Source organism: Heterodontus francisci, chromosome 36, assembly GCF_036365525.1.
Source record: "Heterodontus francisci isolate sHetFra1 chromosome 36, sHetFra1.hap1, whole genome shotgun sequence".
Taxonomy (NCBI): domain Eukaryota; kingdom Metazoa; phylum Chordata; class Chondrichthyes; order Heterodontiformes; family Heterodontidae; genus Heterodontus; species Heterodontus francisci.
In genome coordinates this window covers 18,836,980-18,853,671 of record NC_090406.1, presented here as the reverse complement: position 1 = coordinate 18,853,671, position 16,692 = coordinate 18,836,980, and the positions used below count along the sequence as shown (strand labels likewise).

Sequence of the window (16,692 nt, the reverse complement as noted above, 5' to 3'; positions counted from 1 at the left end):
GGTCAGGCAGCATCTGCAGAGTGAGAAACAGAGTTAAAGGGCTGGATTTGGCGCGGAACATGACAGCCATCTCCCACGTAACTCATGCTGCTGCGCTGCCGTGACTATGCAGCGAGCGTCCATTTTACATATTCAAGGTAGCTGCCAACCGCCACCGCCATGTAATGGGGGGGGGGGGGGGGGGGGGTGGGGATAACATTCATGGCATCACCTGTTGAAGGAGCAGATGCTGGCGGCCATTTTTAAAAGGCTCCCAGCCCTGCAAACAGCACAACATAATGCAGAGTTCACCCTTTCACCCCCCATACCCAATCAGACTGCAGAGTTCACCCCTTCCCCTGCATGCCCAGAGTGCAGAGTTTACCCTTCCCCCAGCCCCCCATACCCAGAGTGCAGAGATAACCCCTCCCCCCATACCCATCAGAGCGCAGAGTTCACCCCTTCCCCACCTCAGTGGCAGCAGCTCTCCCTGGATGAGAAAATGAAGGCGCATAAGTGCCACACGTCACGCTGAAGATCAGGAACTGAAGGTAAGATAGCTGTGGTTTGCATTTTAAGTGATGCAAATATGTAATTTAAATATTTAGACCAGTAGCGGCAGAGGGGTTGCAGCGGAGCTTCCTTGCTGCCTGGAAGATCGGGCCTGGCGATCCCCAGCCACTCCAATTCTCCAGCAACACTAACCCCCCCTCCCCCCCCACCCCTGGCCACAGAACCTGAACTGATGAAACAACTCTGATGAAAGGTCACAGACCTGAAACATTAACTGTTTTTTTTCTCGCCACAGATGCTGCTTGACTTGCTGAGTATTTCCTGCACTTTATAGTTTTATTTCAGATACTATTGTGCTCATGGCTTGAGTGTTTGAATTAGAGTTCTGTAGTTTTCAGGTCCTGGGAAAGAATGAATCAGAGTAGGAGACTGTGTGATATTGTTATGAACTTCAAGATAGATTGTTAGGACACTGTAGGGGTAGTGTCACGCCAACTCGCTTTGTTGAATGATCATTTTCTCTAAAAAAAAATTCAGATCTCCAGTCAGTGGATTAAAGAAGACATTTAAAAAAGACAGATTGAAAATGACTTTTCTAGCAGCTTCAGATGGCCACCTAATTTGCAACACTGTATCCTACATTGCAAAGCCTGTGAGGAGGGAGACAGAATGTCTGCTCATTTACCAGCAAGAACCAAGACCCAGGAGGTTTAAGGGAACTACCTGTTCTTTTTAGAAGAGAGAAATACTGTGAAGTGCTATGTTTGAATCACTGAGTGACTATCATGTGACAAGCCCTTCCTCATCTGTGGTTTTAAGCTGGTGTTTCTCTGCAACAAGAGGAGAAAAGTTTCTGGACTCTGACACATTCAGACCCAAGTCTTTCTCCCTCTCTTCCTCCATTCCAGCTTGAAAGCTTTCAAATCCTGCTTGTTGACTGACCACCTTTGCATATGCCGGCTACAATCAGAAACCCCCTTGGAGGAAATCATCCACATCGCTGTCTCCAAGAGACCCACCAAACCAGCCATCTACCTCGTCAAACTAAAAGCCTCAGGACCATCAAATTCACCTAGAAGCCAGCCGAATCACCAAACGCCTCAGACTGTATACCCATTTTTTCTATGGACTCTAACTCAACCAGTCTATCTTTCCCCACTCTGTAACCTATTTGTGTGTAAACCTCTGTGTGTGTGTGTGAGTTAAAAGTTAACACATAGTTTATTATTTCCATTAGTGGGTAGGCGGTGGTGTAGTGGTATGATCACTGGACTAGTAACCCAGAGACCCAGGGTATTTCTCTGGGGACATGGGTTCGAATCCCACCACAGCAGAAAGTGGAATTTGAATTTAATTAATAAATTTGGAATTAAAAGCTAGTCTAATGATGGCCATGAAACCATTGTCGATTGTTGTAAAAACCCATCTGGTTCACGAATGTCCTTTAGGGAAGGAAATCTGCTGTTCTTACCTGGTCTGGCCTACATGTGACTCCAGACCCACAGCAATGTAGTTAACTCTTACATTCCCACTGAAATGGCCTAGCAAGCCACTCAGTTGTACCTAACCACTACGAACTCAATAAAAAGGAATGAAACCGGACGGACCACCCAGCATCGACCTAGGCAACGGAAACAATAATGGCAAACCAAGCCCTGTCGACCCTGCAAAGACCTCCTTACTAACATCTGGGGGCTTGTGCCAAAGTTGGGAGAGCTGTCCCACAGACTAGTCAAGCAACAGCCTGACATAGTCATACTCATGGAATCATACCTTACAGACAATGTCCCAGACACTGCCATCACCATCCCCGGGTATGTCCTGTCCCACTGGCAGGACAGACCCACCAGAGGTGATATAGTGATATACAGTAGGGAGGGAGTTGCCCTGGGAGTCCTCAACATCGACTCCGGAACCCATGAAGTCTCATGGCATCAGGTCAAACATGGGCAAGGTAACCTCCTACTGATTACCACCTACCGCCCTCCCTCAGCTGATGACTCAGTACTCCTCCATGTTAAACACCACTTGGAGGAGCCACTGAGGGTGGAAAGGCCACAAAATGTACTCTGGGCAGAGGACTTCAATGTCCATCACCAAGAGTGACTCAGTAGCACCACTACTGACCGAGCCCTAAAGGACATAGCTGCTAGACTGGGTCTGCGGCAGGTGGTGGGGGAACCAACATGAGGGAAACACATACTTGACCTTGTCCTCACCAATCTGCTGGCCGCAGGTGCTTCTGTCCATGACAGTATTGGTAGGAGTGACCACCGCACAGTCCTTGGAGACGAAATCCCGCCTTCATATTGAGGATACCATCCATTGTGTTGTGTGGCACCATCACTGTACTAAATGGCATAGATTTCAAACAGATCTAGCAATGCAAAACTGGGCATCCATGAGGCGCTGTGGGCCATCAGCAGCAGCAGAATTGTACTCAACCACAATCTGCAACCTCATGGCACGGCATATCCCCCACTCTACCATTATCAAGCCAGGAGACCAACTCTGGTTCAATGAAGAGTGCAGGAGGGCATGCCAGGAGCAGCACCAGACATACCTCAAAATGAGGTGTCAACCTGGTGAAGCTACAACACAGGACTACTTGCATGCCAAACTGTGTAAGCAGCATGCGATAGACAGAGCTAAGCGATCCCATAACCAACGGATCAGATCTAAGCTCTGCAGTCCTGCCACATCCAGCTGTAATGGAGGTGAACAATTAAACAACTAACTGGAGGAGGTGGCTCCACAAATATCCCCATCCTCGATGATGGGGTAGCCCAGCACATCAGTGCAAAAGATAAGGCTGAAGCATTTGCAACAATCTTCAGCCAGAAGTGCCGAGTTGATGATCCATCTTGGCCTCCTCCAGAAGTCCCCAGCAACACAGATGCCAGACTTCAGCCAATTTGATTCACTCCACGTGATATCAAGAAATGACTGAAGGCACTGGATACTGCAAAAGCTTTGGGCCCTGACAATATTCCGGCAATAGTACTGAAGACCTGTGCTCCAGAACTTGTTGCGCCCCTAGCCAAGCTGTTATAGTACAGCTACAACACTGGCATCTACCCTGTAATGTGGAACATTTCCCAGGTATGTCCTGTACACAAAAAGCAGGAAAAGTCCAACCCGGCCAATTACCGTCCCATCAGCCTGCTCTCAATCATCAGTAAAGTGATGAAAGGGGTCATCAACAGTGCCATCAAGTGGCACTTGCTTAGCAATAACCTGCTCAGTGATGCTCAGTTTGGGTTCCGCCAGGGCCACTCAGCTCCTGACCTCATCACAGCCTTGGTTCAAACATGGACAAAAGAGCTGAGCTCAAGAGGTGAGGAGAGAGTGACTGCCCTTGACATCAAGGCAGCATTTGACTGAGTATGGCATCAAGGAGCCCAAGCAAAACTGAGGGCAATGGGAATCAGGGGGAAAACCCTCCGCTGGCTGGAGTCATACCTAGCGCAAAAGGAAGATGGTGGTGGTTGTTGGAGAACAATCATCTGAGCTCCAGGCCATCACTGCAGGAGTTCCTCAGGGTAGTGCCCTAGGCCCAACCATCTTCAGCTGCTTCATCAATGACCTTCCTTCAATTAGAAGGTCAGAAGTGGGGATGTTCGCTGATGATTGCACAATGTTCAGCACCTTTCATGACTCCTCAGATACTGAAGCAGTCCGTGTAGAAATGCAGCAAGACCTGGACAATATCCAAGCTTGGGCTGATAAGTGGAAAGTAACATTCGCGCCACACAAGTGCCAGGCAATGACCATATCCAACAAGAGAGAATCTAACCATCTCCCCTTGACATTCAATGGCATTACCATTGCTGAATCCCCCACTATCAACATCCTAGGGGCTACCATTGACAAAAAACTGAACTGGAGTAGCCATATATATACCGTGGCTACGAGAGCAGGTCAGAGGCTAGGAATCCTGAGGCGAGTAACTCACTTCCTGACTCCCCAAGCCTGTCCACCATCTACAAGGCACAAGTCAGGAGTGTGATGGAATACTCTCCACTTGCCTGGATGGGTGCAGCTCCAACAACACTCAAGAAGCTCGACACCATCCAGGACAAAGCAGCCCGCTTGATTGACACCCCATCTACAAACATTCACTCCCTCCACCACCGACACACAGTGGCAACAGTGTGTACCATCTACAAGATGCACTGCAGCAATGCACCAAGGCTCCTTAGACAGCACCTTCCAAACCCGCGACCTCTACCAACTAGAAGGACAAGGGCAGCATATACATGGGACCACCACCACCTGCAAGTTCCCCTCCAAGGTCACACACCATCCTGACTTGGAACTATATCGCCATTCCTTCACTGTCGCTGGGTCAAAATCCTGGAGCTCCCTTTCTAACAGAACTGCGGGTATACCTACCCCAAATGGACTGCAGCAGTTCAAGAAGGCAGCTCACCACCACCTTCTCAAGGGCAATTCGGGATGGGCAATAAACGCTGGCCTGGCCAGTGATGCCTACATCCCATGAATGAATTTTTAAAAAAAATTAGTTCAGTTTAGGTACAATAAAGGTTAACCTCTTTCTTTGTTAACTCAAGAAAGCCTGCCCGATATGATCATAACAAGAACCAAGCAAGTAAGTAATCAAACACCTACTGAATTGGCCAGTACATCCACTTTAAGAAAGAATTAAACCTGTTGTGGTCCAACAAGGAGAGGGAAAAGAGGGAAGCCCTTCAACCCCCTCCTCACCTCACCGAACATAAACAGTAGATCTTACAGTGGATTTGTCTGTTCTTGTAGTTGAGATTTACGAAAAGTGGTCATACATTTTATGAATGGAAAGTAGTGTATTTCTTTATGCTAAAATACAAGAGATTCAGCATCTGGTAACAGGAAACAATAGGGATCATTCACTGAAGTATATTTTTGCAAAAATATGTTTGGGTGGGGCACAGTTATATTGACTGAACATTTGTGCTCATGAAGGGGTGGGATGTTCTGTTTTCTGGATGATGGGTAAAGATTCTTGGTGAGAAAAAGCGCCCAGAAATTGAGAAGCAGCCTCCTCAGATAGTGGCAGAGGGACAGTAGAAAAGCTGGTACTTGTGGAATACAATTTTCTTTCCTGGCCACAGAACAGACACCCAGGTTTTCTAGACAAAGTTGCACAAATAATCATTGGTCTCAAGTCCAAAGCCATCAACCTGGAGAACCTTAAAACATCCTCCCCAGTAGGAGGGCATCAGCAAAAAATGATGGTTGGCTTGTCTGAAATAAAATAGATGCCAATTCTAAAGACATTTTTAAAATTTGGATCAATAAAGAGGTCAATGTCCTGCAATGCCCATCGGTTGTGGGAAGCTTCTAACAAACCTGCTGTGGTGAAACAAGGAGAGGGAAAAGAGGGAGGCCCTTCAACCCCTCCTCACTTGACCATAACAGTAGTTTACCTTGACATATGGCCATACCTTACCTGATCCGCAGGTTACTCAGTGCTCACACTGGTTGACAAAGTAGTAAAATATGTAATTCCCCAGCACTGATAAGTCTCATCTTGATAAACATAATAGCCTAGATTTTCAGATCGATGTAGCCCAGCTAAATAGGTTACCAACATTATTAAAATAAGGTCATTCAGAAAATCTAGGCTAAAAAGTCCAAAAAAGAAAACTACTTACCACTGGTGTATCTCATTACACATCTTGCAGTCAAAAAGACACGTGTGATACATGGCAATAATAGTAAGCCATTCGTATAGAAGTCTCAAAATACAGCAGTGTGTGATGATTCTTAGACTTTGTTGTAAAACTGCACTCGATCATCAGGCATTTGGGTTACAGAAATTAGCTACATGCTTTGCTGAACATATTCATGACATAACAAAGTGTGACATGAAAAAAGGATAACCAAAGTTTAACAGCCTAGTAATTGAGACTTTTATAATGAAGATGGCATGCACTTTCAGGTTGCATATTTCAGTTGCTTTTACATATGCTTTCCCTTTCCATTTTCTACTCTCTCCCCAGTGTTGTTCTGGTATGCGGTGCCACCAATGCCAACTGCCTTTAGGCACCTCCACAAAAAAGCCCATTCTTTATGCGACGGAGAATGCCAATGCGCTAGTTAAACACAGAAGAGGGACAAGTATTACAACTATGCTAAATTATGTCCTCATCTCTCTCTCACACACACACAAATAATTCCCCTCCCCCCCCCCCCATCAGTTTAGGGTCATTGACAACAAATGTAGTGCCCCAAATGTTCACCTAGCTGAGGTCAGTTATTCAGCAAAGACCAAGAATTGAGCCTGCAACCTACCCAGTTGGTATGCCTCATTTCTACACCAGGCAGAAGTCATATTTAGTTTTTACCCCATTTTATCAGCATCATGGGGTCTCTAACACGCACCAACACAGAAGTAAGGAACCAATGTTTTGTTTTACGCCTATTATTCAATACATAGCCATATAAATGACTGAGTTAGAAGTATTAATTTCATGATTTTTGGTGTCACTGGTTGACAGAGTCCTTGGAATCCTTTTGTTTGTTCTGTAGGTCTCAAAAATAACTTTAGTCTTATTAACCATAATTCTCGGCTGTACAGCTTTAAACCAAAATTATTGAATTTGAAACAGAGCAAGATAAAATCGTATAGCAAAAGGAAAGTCCTTTTATTTTCTTTGAAAAGATTATTTTCATTTGCCATTTTTATGGAGCATTCTAATACAAAATGCAACAATCAATAAATGACAGTCTTCGGGGCTGCAACTCATGCCATGTCTTGACCTATGAGTCAGGAGTGTGAGCATTTCAGAGTACATATATAGAGACTGATGACTGACGAAATTCTAATATAAAGGTACTCTCAATTATTTTCACAAGCCAAAGTAACTTTTTTCCCCATCACCTTTTTCTCCCCTTCACCCTGAAAGTATTGGTGCCTTGCTGGGCACAGTTCCATAGGCATTGGTTGCCCTCCAGTACCTTAACCAAAAAAAATGTATTGGTGAACCTTCACACATGCTATTTAACCTTAGGGAATATGAGAGTTGAACCTGAACCTTTCCTCATGCGATACTGTCCTCACCAGACATTCATTTGCCTCCAACAGGAATCCCTTGATCATGACTGAAAGTCAAACCCTTGCCTAATTTTTCTACTAGGACTGAGGCCAATCCATAAACAGTCTGGATCTTTCCTGATATGTATGGTTCAACTATTCACAGACATTGGGGGAGCCCAGATTTTGTTTTAGCAGTACATCTACCAGCCTCTGCCATTATTTGCATCACAGGCTGCTGGAAGGGTAAGTTGATAGCGACACGGTGAGGGGAACCGGGCATCCTAGACCTGAGTGAACAAGGTAACCAACTGTATATCTCTTTAACTAATCAAATTACAGGATTGAGAATTAAACAGAGGAAGGACAGATACGGAAGTGTAAATTAGAGTCGGTGAATTCAATGTCAAAGCAGGTACAGAAGGAGAAAGATAAAGAGAGAAAAAGACTGGATTGAGAGAAAAGGGGACAGAAAGGAAAAGTTAAAAAAATGTAAATTTGATGTTTTGAAAATCTCCAACAACAATTGATACCTAAAGGAATGAGATGCCACACTTTTAATTGTTCCCTTTCAGTGCCAGAGAGGTTGATTGGCAGTAATTAAAAATTATCAGGTAATTAAAAGGATTATAAAAGGGTACTCACACTACTAGTTACCAAGCCTAAATATCTGAGGCAGGTTTAGTTCTTATTTGCTGCACAAATGCAGCAACTTCACACCATTCAATGGATGTCAATGGTGAGGCAGACAGTGTAATGCCATTTTCGCAAAGCTAATGGTGAAGCAGCACAAGTCAGACAGCAGCTTTTGGATATTCACATTTAACCATTTAACCACACAGCTACTCCTTGTTTGAAGTTCCAATTGCTTGAGAGCCATGAGCCTCACTGTTATTTTGACAGCAAAATCTGGCCCATCAGATATCAATTGATGGAAGATTTATTTTGACAATGGAGATTATGCACTGTAACATTTTTTTTTATAGAGAAAGGATATAGCCTGTCACATTCAAACCTATTCTATCCATCCTATATATTTATAATTCTTTCAGTTACTAATCTAACAATATTCAATCTATTTAAAACAGCTTGTTCCACAATATTATTTGATTTCCAATAAATCCCTGAGTATCTTTCCAGGGCAACGGAGCCCAGTGTTGGAAATCCATATGCTAGTAACAAGTTAAGAATATTGTAATGATTTGGTTTGAATTACAAAGTTGCTTTGAGTTCGGAGGATGGGGGAAAAGGTTTTTCATGGGGCTGCCAGGAATTGTAGCTGAGATTTAGCATCTATCAACACGTGTTCACTCCCAAAGGAATATACATTCACCTAGGCAACGGGACAGCGAAAAATGGAGCAGCTGTCTCATTTGCACTTGGCTAAGAGCCACAGATGGTAATTAAATCCAAAAAGAATCTAAAAGCTATGCTTTCATGTGCAAGAATATTAAAAATAATGGTGAGCAACATTTATTTCCAATATTAAAAGCGATAGCAACAAACGTGTTACTATTTTATACAGATTCCGTTGGAGCAAAAATCAGCCAGAGAATGGAAACCAAATTAAATGCTATTCTACAAATTTGAATTTGATGTCAAATTGAAAGAAGTCACCAGGTAAAAATAAGAGGTCCACATTATCAGTGCAATATAGAACAAAAAAGGGGCCAGTCTAAAAATTGTTTATCACATTTACAATGCTTGCAATAACATACAAACATCAGATGGTAAATCACATTTTAACACAGCAGCTCTATTGTAAGATAGCTAGAGACTCGCCGCTGTGATAAAGGGCCTACTTTACCTAATAAACGTGCAGATTACATATTTCTGGGACTGTAGCACTTATCGCTAACACAATTTCCACTGTAAATCTAGGAAAGAGAATGCAAATGTCTGCACCAAAAATCTGCTTTATAATTATGGGAATTAATTTTTTTATGTTCTTAAAAACACGTTAGTCATATGTTGCATTGGGACACAACAGGCATTCATTTCACCAACCAAATGATTATTAAACTGAACACAAGAATACGATCCTTCAGGCACAATGACAGCAGGCCATCATTCAGATACACCGACTTCCAGTTTTTTTTTTGTTACCATCTTATTATATAGTATTGCTGATATATTTTCGAGTAAAATTACTCACCGTTGCGTTCTCAGTTATGTATTTCCATGCAGGCAAATCATTGCTCATGGTCCAGTTCGTCGAAGGCAGGCTATTTTATCTTCCTATAATACAACAAAAGAAAAATAGCATCTTACGGTGGGATATGCAGATGGTTTTATTGGCAGCTCCTTAGCGACTAGGAAATATCTTCTCGTATCTTGATAATGAGTTAAATCTCCATAAGGAGTTGATCTCAATTATACAGGAGGCATTAATACAGAATCGAAAGTTCCTTAGTTGGTAAGGGAGAGTAAAATGAAGCAGAAACTGGGAGAAATGTATAATTTTCCTATGTACTCACTTGTTGTGTAACAGAATATGACAGCGCCTCTTTCCGGATTTATTCATGCTAAATAGCAGAGGACTAGCTTGCGATGAAAGGCTCGTTTCTTCTGATTTCCTCTAAGCAGGGCTGAAAAGAGGAATCTGGGCAGCAGTGAGTGAGACAGAGAGAGAGAAAAGCAAGTCCACAAGGAACAAGCAGAGCGGTCGCCCCTGGAGCAGGATCCAAGATGAACCGCTGCTACCCACGCGTACACCGCAGCGCCTCCCTGCTCTGCTTCATTGTGCCCTGCACACTGGGGCTGGGCTTAAATTCCTTTCCTTGGTCGCTTTGTTTAGCGCCATTGGCTTTAAAGTTAATTTTTAACCTTTGAACTTGCATGGCGACGTCACTAAAGCTAGCTGTCCACCTTCAGATGCTTGTACTTTGCTTCCTCTGATGTAACGTTCCCCTCCCCTATATCTCACTGCACTGGGAGGTGGTGTTATGTATAATTGCAGTAACAGGTTATGACTCGATTTTATTTTTTAGAGTTTGGGGACCAACGTGGGTCAGGCTGAATGTTTTCAGACCGTTGCCAGATGTCCCACATTATCAGGAAGCAACTTCCTTGCACATTCTGCCAATGTCTTCGGGCGATATTGTTCAGCTGGGCAGTTGCACGGGTAGATTCAGCCCGGAAAAGTGTGTCCGAAAGCGCCATTTATCCACTCTAAAGGTATAACAGCAGATGGAGCTCCCGTTCCTCCAGCCTCATCTTTTCCCCTAGAATATATTTTAAACAAATTATTTTGGTTACAATTTTTTTTCTTACAATGATCCTGATGCAAAACATTGGGAAAAGATCATGTTACCACTTTGTCAAATGACATATTCCGTTTGCTGATGAGTTGAGGGCTCTTGCAAGAAAGAAAGTAAAGCACGCTGGAAATAGAAAGTAGGTGCATCAGGGTCCGACAAGAAAGAAAACAGATTCATATTTCAGGTGTTGATCTTTTTCCTCTTTTCAGCTGGTGAGAGATTTCATCACATCATCGAAACGTAAAAGCACAGGAGGCCATTGTGCCTGTGCTGGCTGTTTGAAACAGCAGTCTTGCTTTAGTCCCCATATCCCCCGCTTTTTGTCTGTATCGATCTGCTCTGTATACACAACATTTTCTGTTTTATTTCAGAGTTCCAACATTTGCAGGTTTTTTTCATGCGTTCTCGCATTGACAAACGCCTATTTATTAGCACTTGCATTTTGTTTTGATTTTTAGAATGCTTTTCATTCATTTGTGAGCTTGGCTCCTTTGGCCGTGGAAATTGGGAACGGAAGAGGATTATGCTACATTCTCCAGTTGAACTCTTTCCATACACCCTTTGCCACTTTAGTGCGTGAATGAATCAGCTTCATTGTGGAGACTGGTGTGAAACAAATACTGTTAGACTGCACACTTCAGCTGACACACTGGCACAGAAATCCACATCTCAAGCCTATATCGGTTCAGTCGTGTCATGTGAGCCAATCTTATGCAACTCTCTTGGAGGCCTCCCAGACCCCAACTCCCAGAGACATGGAGCATTTTCCTGTCTATAGATAACAGGTTAAACAATTAATTGTTTCCGGTGTCCCAATGCACTGACTTTTATTGACTATTGGGACAACATTTGCTGGCCCCTGTCCTCAGGCATTGTTTCAGATATACTAGCTTTCCGTTTCTTGGTTTCTTATGTATTTTATTAAAGATACTTTTTTTTGTAAAAGAGGGTATGTGCAGATAAAGTAACCTTCAAAAGAAAGTAAACTTATGGATAATTTTAGGTCTCTTCATTCGAAAGGCACATTAATCAAGAAACATGAAATGTGTCCTCATTATGTTCCTATTTTCCATTTTAAGAAACTATGGATACTTGGAAAGATATGATTATTGAGAACTACTGCTCATTAATGCTGCATTAAAAAAACTGCTGAGCAAAATAATTACTCCTCTGGTTGTTTTCTTCATATTTTCATCTGTATAGTTTACCTGATTATTTAAAATATGGATTTGAAACTAGTCACTCAAGAACCTGATGTTTAGAAACCCCATATTGCCAATGGTAAGATAAATATATATAGGTGCTATATAAACTATGAGAAATAAATAAAACCAAAAAAAAATAAAGTTTTGTAGTAGCCTAAAAGATTTTGTAGGTTGAAGGTTATCCTCTTGTTTGATTTCTCTAATCCCTGATGTTTATGTGCACACATCTCTTATTTTCCTACGCAAATTAGCTCCTGCCCATTCACACATTTTCAACGCTCCACCAAATTCCATCTGTCTCGACAAAACCCACACCAACCCTCAAAACCTATTGGTTCTCATTTGCCAATCATTTGACCAATCAATATTAGCCTTCACGTTTCCTCATCATAATCTCATCAGCACAAACCCAACATCATGCACACCTTAGCTCCTCCACTTCACTAAATTCTGCTCATCTGTACAATGCTAGTATCTGTCAATATTCTCTGCTGTTCTGTGCTCCGTCTGTATAATCATGCCATATACATCATCTGTTCTCTGTAACAATTTACTCCAACCCCTACATACACATCCTGTCGGAAGATTCAGAATCAATTTGATTGAGTTTTTTTGGTGGTGCTCCTGAACATAAAGATTAATAAATGCTTGTCAAACTGCTAGTAAACATATGGCTGTGGCCTATTCTAATTCAAGCTGGTAATTTTAAATAGACACAATCATTACATATTTTTCTGTCATTGATGTCAGCCTTGGCTCAGTGATAACACTCTTGTCTTTGAGTCAATAGGTTAAGGGTTGAAATCCCACTCCAGAGACTTGAGCACATAATCTAGGCTGACACTCCAGTAACATACTGAGGAAGGACTGCATTGTCACGGGTAATAACTTTTGGATGAGTTTTATTTTTTATTCATTCATGGCATCTGAGCATCGCTAGCTAGGCCAGCACTGATTGCCTATCCCTAATTGCCCTTGAGAAGGTGGTGGTGAGCCACCTTCTGAACTGCTGCAGTCCATGAGATGTAAATGCACCTTCAGTGCTTTTAGCGAGGGGCTCCAGGATTTTGACCCAGCAACACTGAAGGCATGGCAATGTGTTTCTAAGTCAGGATGGTGTGTGACTTAGAGGGGAACTTGTAGATGGTGGTGTTCCCATGCATCTGCTGCCTTTGTCCTTCTAGGTCATAAAGGCTGCAGGTTTCGAAGGTGCTGTCGAAGGAGGCATGTCAAGTTGCTGCAGTGCATCTTGTAGATGGGACACACTGCTGCCACTGTGCGCCAGTGGTGGATGGGGTGCATAGCAAGAGGGTTGCTTTGTCCTGGATGGTGTCGAATTTCTTGAGTGTTGTTGGAGCTGCACTCATCCAGGCAGGTGGAGAGTGTTCCATCACACTCCTGACTTGTGCCTTGTAGATGGTGGACAGGCTTTGGGGAGTTAGGAGGTGAGTTACTGCCACAGAATTCCCAGCCTCTGACCTGCTCTTGTAGCCACAGTATTTATATGGCTGGTTCAGTTAAGTTTCTGATCAATGGTAACCCTTAGGATGTTGATAGTGGGGGATTCAGTGATGGTAATGGCGTTGACCATCAAGGGGAGATGGTTAGATTCTCTCTTGTTGGCACTTGTGTGGTGCGAATGTTACTTGCCACTTATCAGCCCAAGCCTGAATGTTGTCCAGGTCTTGTTGCATGTGGGCACAGACTGTTTCAGCGTCTGAGGGGTTGCGAATAGTAATGACCATTGTGCAATCGTCAGCAAACACCTCCATTTCTGACCTTATGTTTGAGGGAAGGCCATTTGATGAATCAGATGAAGATGGTTGGGCCTAGGACACTACCCCAAGGAACTCTTGCAGTGATTTTCTGGGGCTGACATGGTTGACCTTTAACAACCACAACCATCTTCCTTTGTGTTAGGTATGACTCCAACCAGTGCAAAGTTTCCCCCGATTCCTACTGACTTCAATGTTGCTAGGGCTTTTTACGCTACACTTGGTCAAATGCTGCCTTGATGTCACCTCACCTCACCTCTGGAATTCAGCTCTTTTGTCCATGTTTGGACCAAGGTTGTAATGAGGTCTGCAGCTGAGTGGCCCTTGCAGATTCCAAACTGTGCATCAGTGAGCCACTTGAGAGCACTATTGGTGATACCTTCCACCACTTTGCTGATGATCGAGAGTAGACTGATGAGGTGTTAATTGGCCAGATTGGATTTGCCCTGCTTTTTGTAGACAGGACATACCTGGGGAATTTTCCATATTGCCAGGTAGATGCCAGTGTTGTCGCTGTACTGGAACAGCTTGGCTAAAAGTACAGCTAGTTTGCAGCTTAAATATTCAGTACTAGAGCCAGGATGTTGTCAGGGCCCATAGCCTTTGCTGTATCCAGTGCCTTCAGTTGTTTCTTGATATCACATGGGAGTGAATCTAATCGGCTGAATACTGGCATCTGTGTTGGGGACCTCAAGAGGACGCCGACATGGATCATCCACTTGGCACTTCTGGCTGAAGATGGTTGCAAATACTTCAGCCTCGTCTTTTACACTGATGTGCTGGGCTTCCCCATTGAGGATGGAGTGTTTTTGGAGTCTGCTCCTCTGGTTAGTTGTTTAATTGTTCAGCACCATTCACGATTGGATGTGGCAGGACTGCAAAGCTTTGATCTGATCCGTTGGTTGTGGGATCCCTTAGCTCTGTCTATAGTATGCTGTTAAACCTCGACTCCACTTACCCTCAGACCCCATGGCACTATTCAAGAAAGAACAGGGAGTCCTGCACAGTGTCCTGGCCAACATTTCTCCTAAAACCAACAGCACTGAAACAAATTATCTCATTGCTGTTTGTGGGACCTTGCTTTGCAAAAACTGGCTGCCATATTTCCTAAATTACAAGAGTGATTGCATTTCAAAGAATACTTAATTTATCTAATACACTTTGGGACATCTAGTGATCATGAAAGATGCTTGTATAAATGCAAGTTCTTTCTCTACTAGTCATTGCATATTCTTCCAAGCTAATGAACAAAGAAGAAGTATTTTGTCACAAAAGTATCAAAATAATTATTGCAGGCGAAATAAAGAGTCAATACATGGGCCCAGATTATGCCAGCACTTTGGAGACAGACTGGGAGATGCGAGGGGCGGGAAAATGGCGTTGAATGATGTCTGGAGGGAAGTCCGATGTGTTTATGCCTGAGGCATCCGGGCTAGCAGCAGGAGGCCATGCATGAAGGTAAATAAGCCTGTTAAGCAGGCAATTAATTGCAATTTTACCAGAGTTGCTGCATCTTGTGAGGGGCGCACAAGAACAACGGAGCTTCGGAGCCTCACCAGCTGTAAGGAGGCTGAAGCTCAGTGGATAATCTGTCTTGGCTGAAGTCGGCTGGCATTGTGAGAGGTAGCATTGTAGGGAGGATGAAACTGAGTATACACTGGTAGTAGCAATCCGTAGGCAAGCTAAACTTGGCTGGCACAGTGGAGGCATTTTGGTTGATTGTCCTCTCTGACTTAGCACTTGTATGTACAGAGGGGGTGGGGAGGCCCTGAGAAGTGAGTGCAGCAATTTGTTATGGGCCTCGTTCACTCAGGCTTTGAGACCTCCACTGAGGAGGAGCATCAGAGAGGGTGAGAGGTGCAGCCATGGGGAGCAGGGCAGATGGATCATGAGGCTGGAAGGGGGAGCAGATGAGGAGGGCACAGAGGAGCCAGCCTCTTGCACACAGAAGACACTCCCCACCAGAGAGGGTCTACCATCAGAGGCTCTGCTTCCTGCAAATGTCAGAGCAGCAGTGTCACCGAAGACTGCGCCTCTCCAGGGTAGCGGTCACAGAGCTGTGCGCCATGGTGGAGCAGTAGCTGAGCTCAATGGGAAGTGATGGGCACCCATTGCCTGTTGAAGATCACTGTGACACTGAATTTCTATGCTTCAGGATCATTTCAAGGATCTCCTGGAGATATATCTGTGGGATCTCACAGTCTGTGGTTCATCGCTGCATCAACATGGTCCCCAATGCCATGTTCGAGGGCCAGCCAAAATGTGCAGTTTCGCACCAATCCAGACAGTCAGGCTGAGGGAGTTATGGGATTTGAGGCCATCGCTGGATTTCCCCAGGTGCAGGGTGTAATTGACTGCACGCTTGTGGCCATCAAAGAGCCCACAGATCAGAGAGCCCACTGACCAGGCAGCAGCCTTATTCAACAGAAAGGGCTTCCACTCGCACAATGTACAACTGGTCTGCGCCCATCATAAATGGATCCTTCATGTCTGTGCATGGTTCCTGGGAAACTGTCACAACATCTATACTCTAAGGCAGTTCCAGGTGCTTGACCTTTTCAGGCTCTCCGCACGCCTTCAAGGATGAATACTGAGTGATAAGTGCTACCCATTGATGAGGCGGAACCTAAGCACAGATGTAGAGGAATGATCTAACAGTTGCCACAGCACAACTCGAGTGACCATCGAGCAGGCCATAGGGCTTCTGAAGATGCGGTTCAGATACCTTATTAGATTTGGTAAAGCCCTTCAATATACCCAAGCAATGGTCTCATGTATCACGGTGGTGTGCTGTGTGCTGCACAACCTGGCTGTACAGGAGGGAGAGGCTTTGAACGTTGAGGACATCTTGGAGTGCAATACCTCCTCTGAAGATGAGGATCTGGAGGGGGATGGTTACCAGGCCCAATATGATGAAGTCC

The 16,692-nt window shown here is 44.1% G+C and overlaps 1 protein-coding gene across 1 annotated transcript in view; it reads right to left on the bottom strand.

Moving 5' to 3' along the window:
• The window catches only part of cbarpb (CACN subunit beta associated regulatory protein b), a 198,197-nt gene extending 187,804 nt beyond the window's left edge, over window positions 1-10,393 (bottom strand). The window contains exons 1-2 of the mRNA XM_068016255.1: window positions 10,009-10,393; window positions 9,687-9,769 (exon numbers count right to left, since the gene is read on the bottom strand). Of these exons, the coding sequence (XP_067872356.1) occupies window positions 9,687-9,734 (48 nt within the window). The 5' untranslated portion in view covers window positions 9,735-9,769; window positions 10,009-10,393. The remainder of the gene's footprint in view (window positions 1-9,686; window positions 9,770-10,008) is intronic.
• Window positions 10,394-16,692: the final 6,299 nt, after the last annotated feature.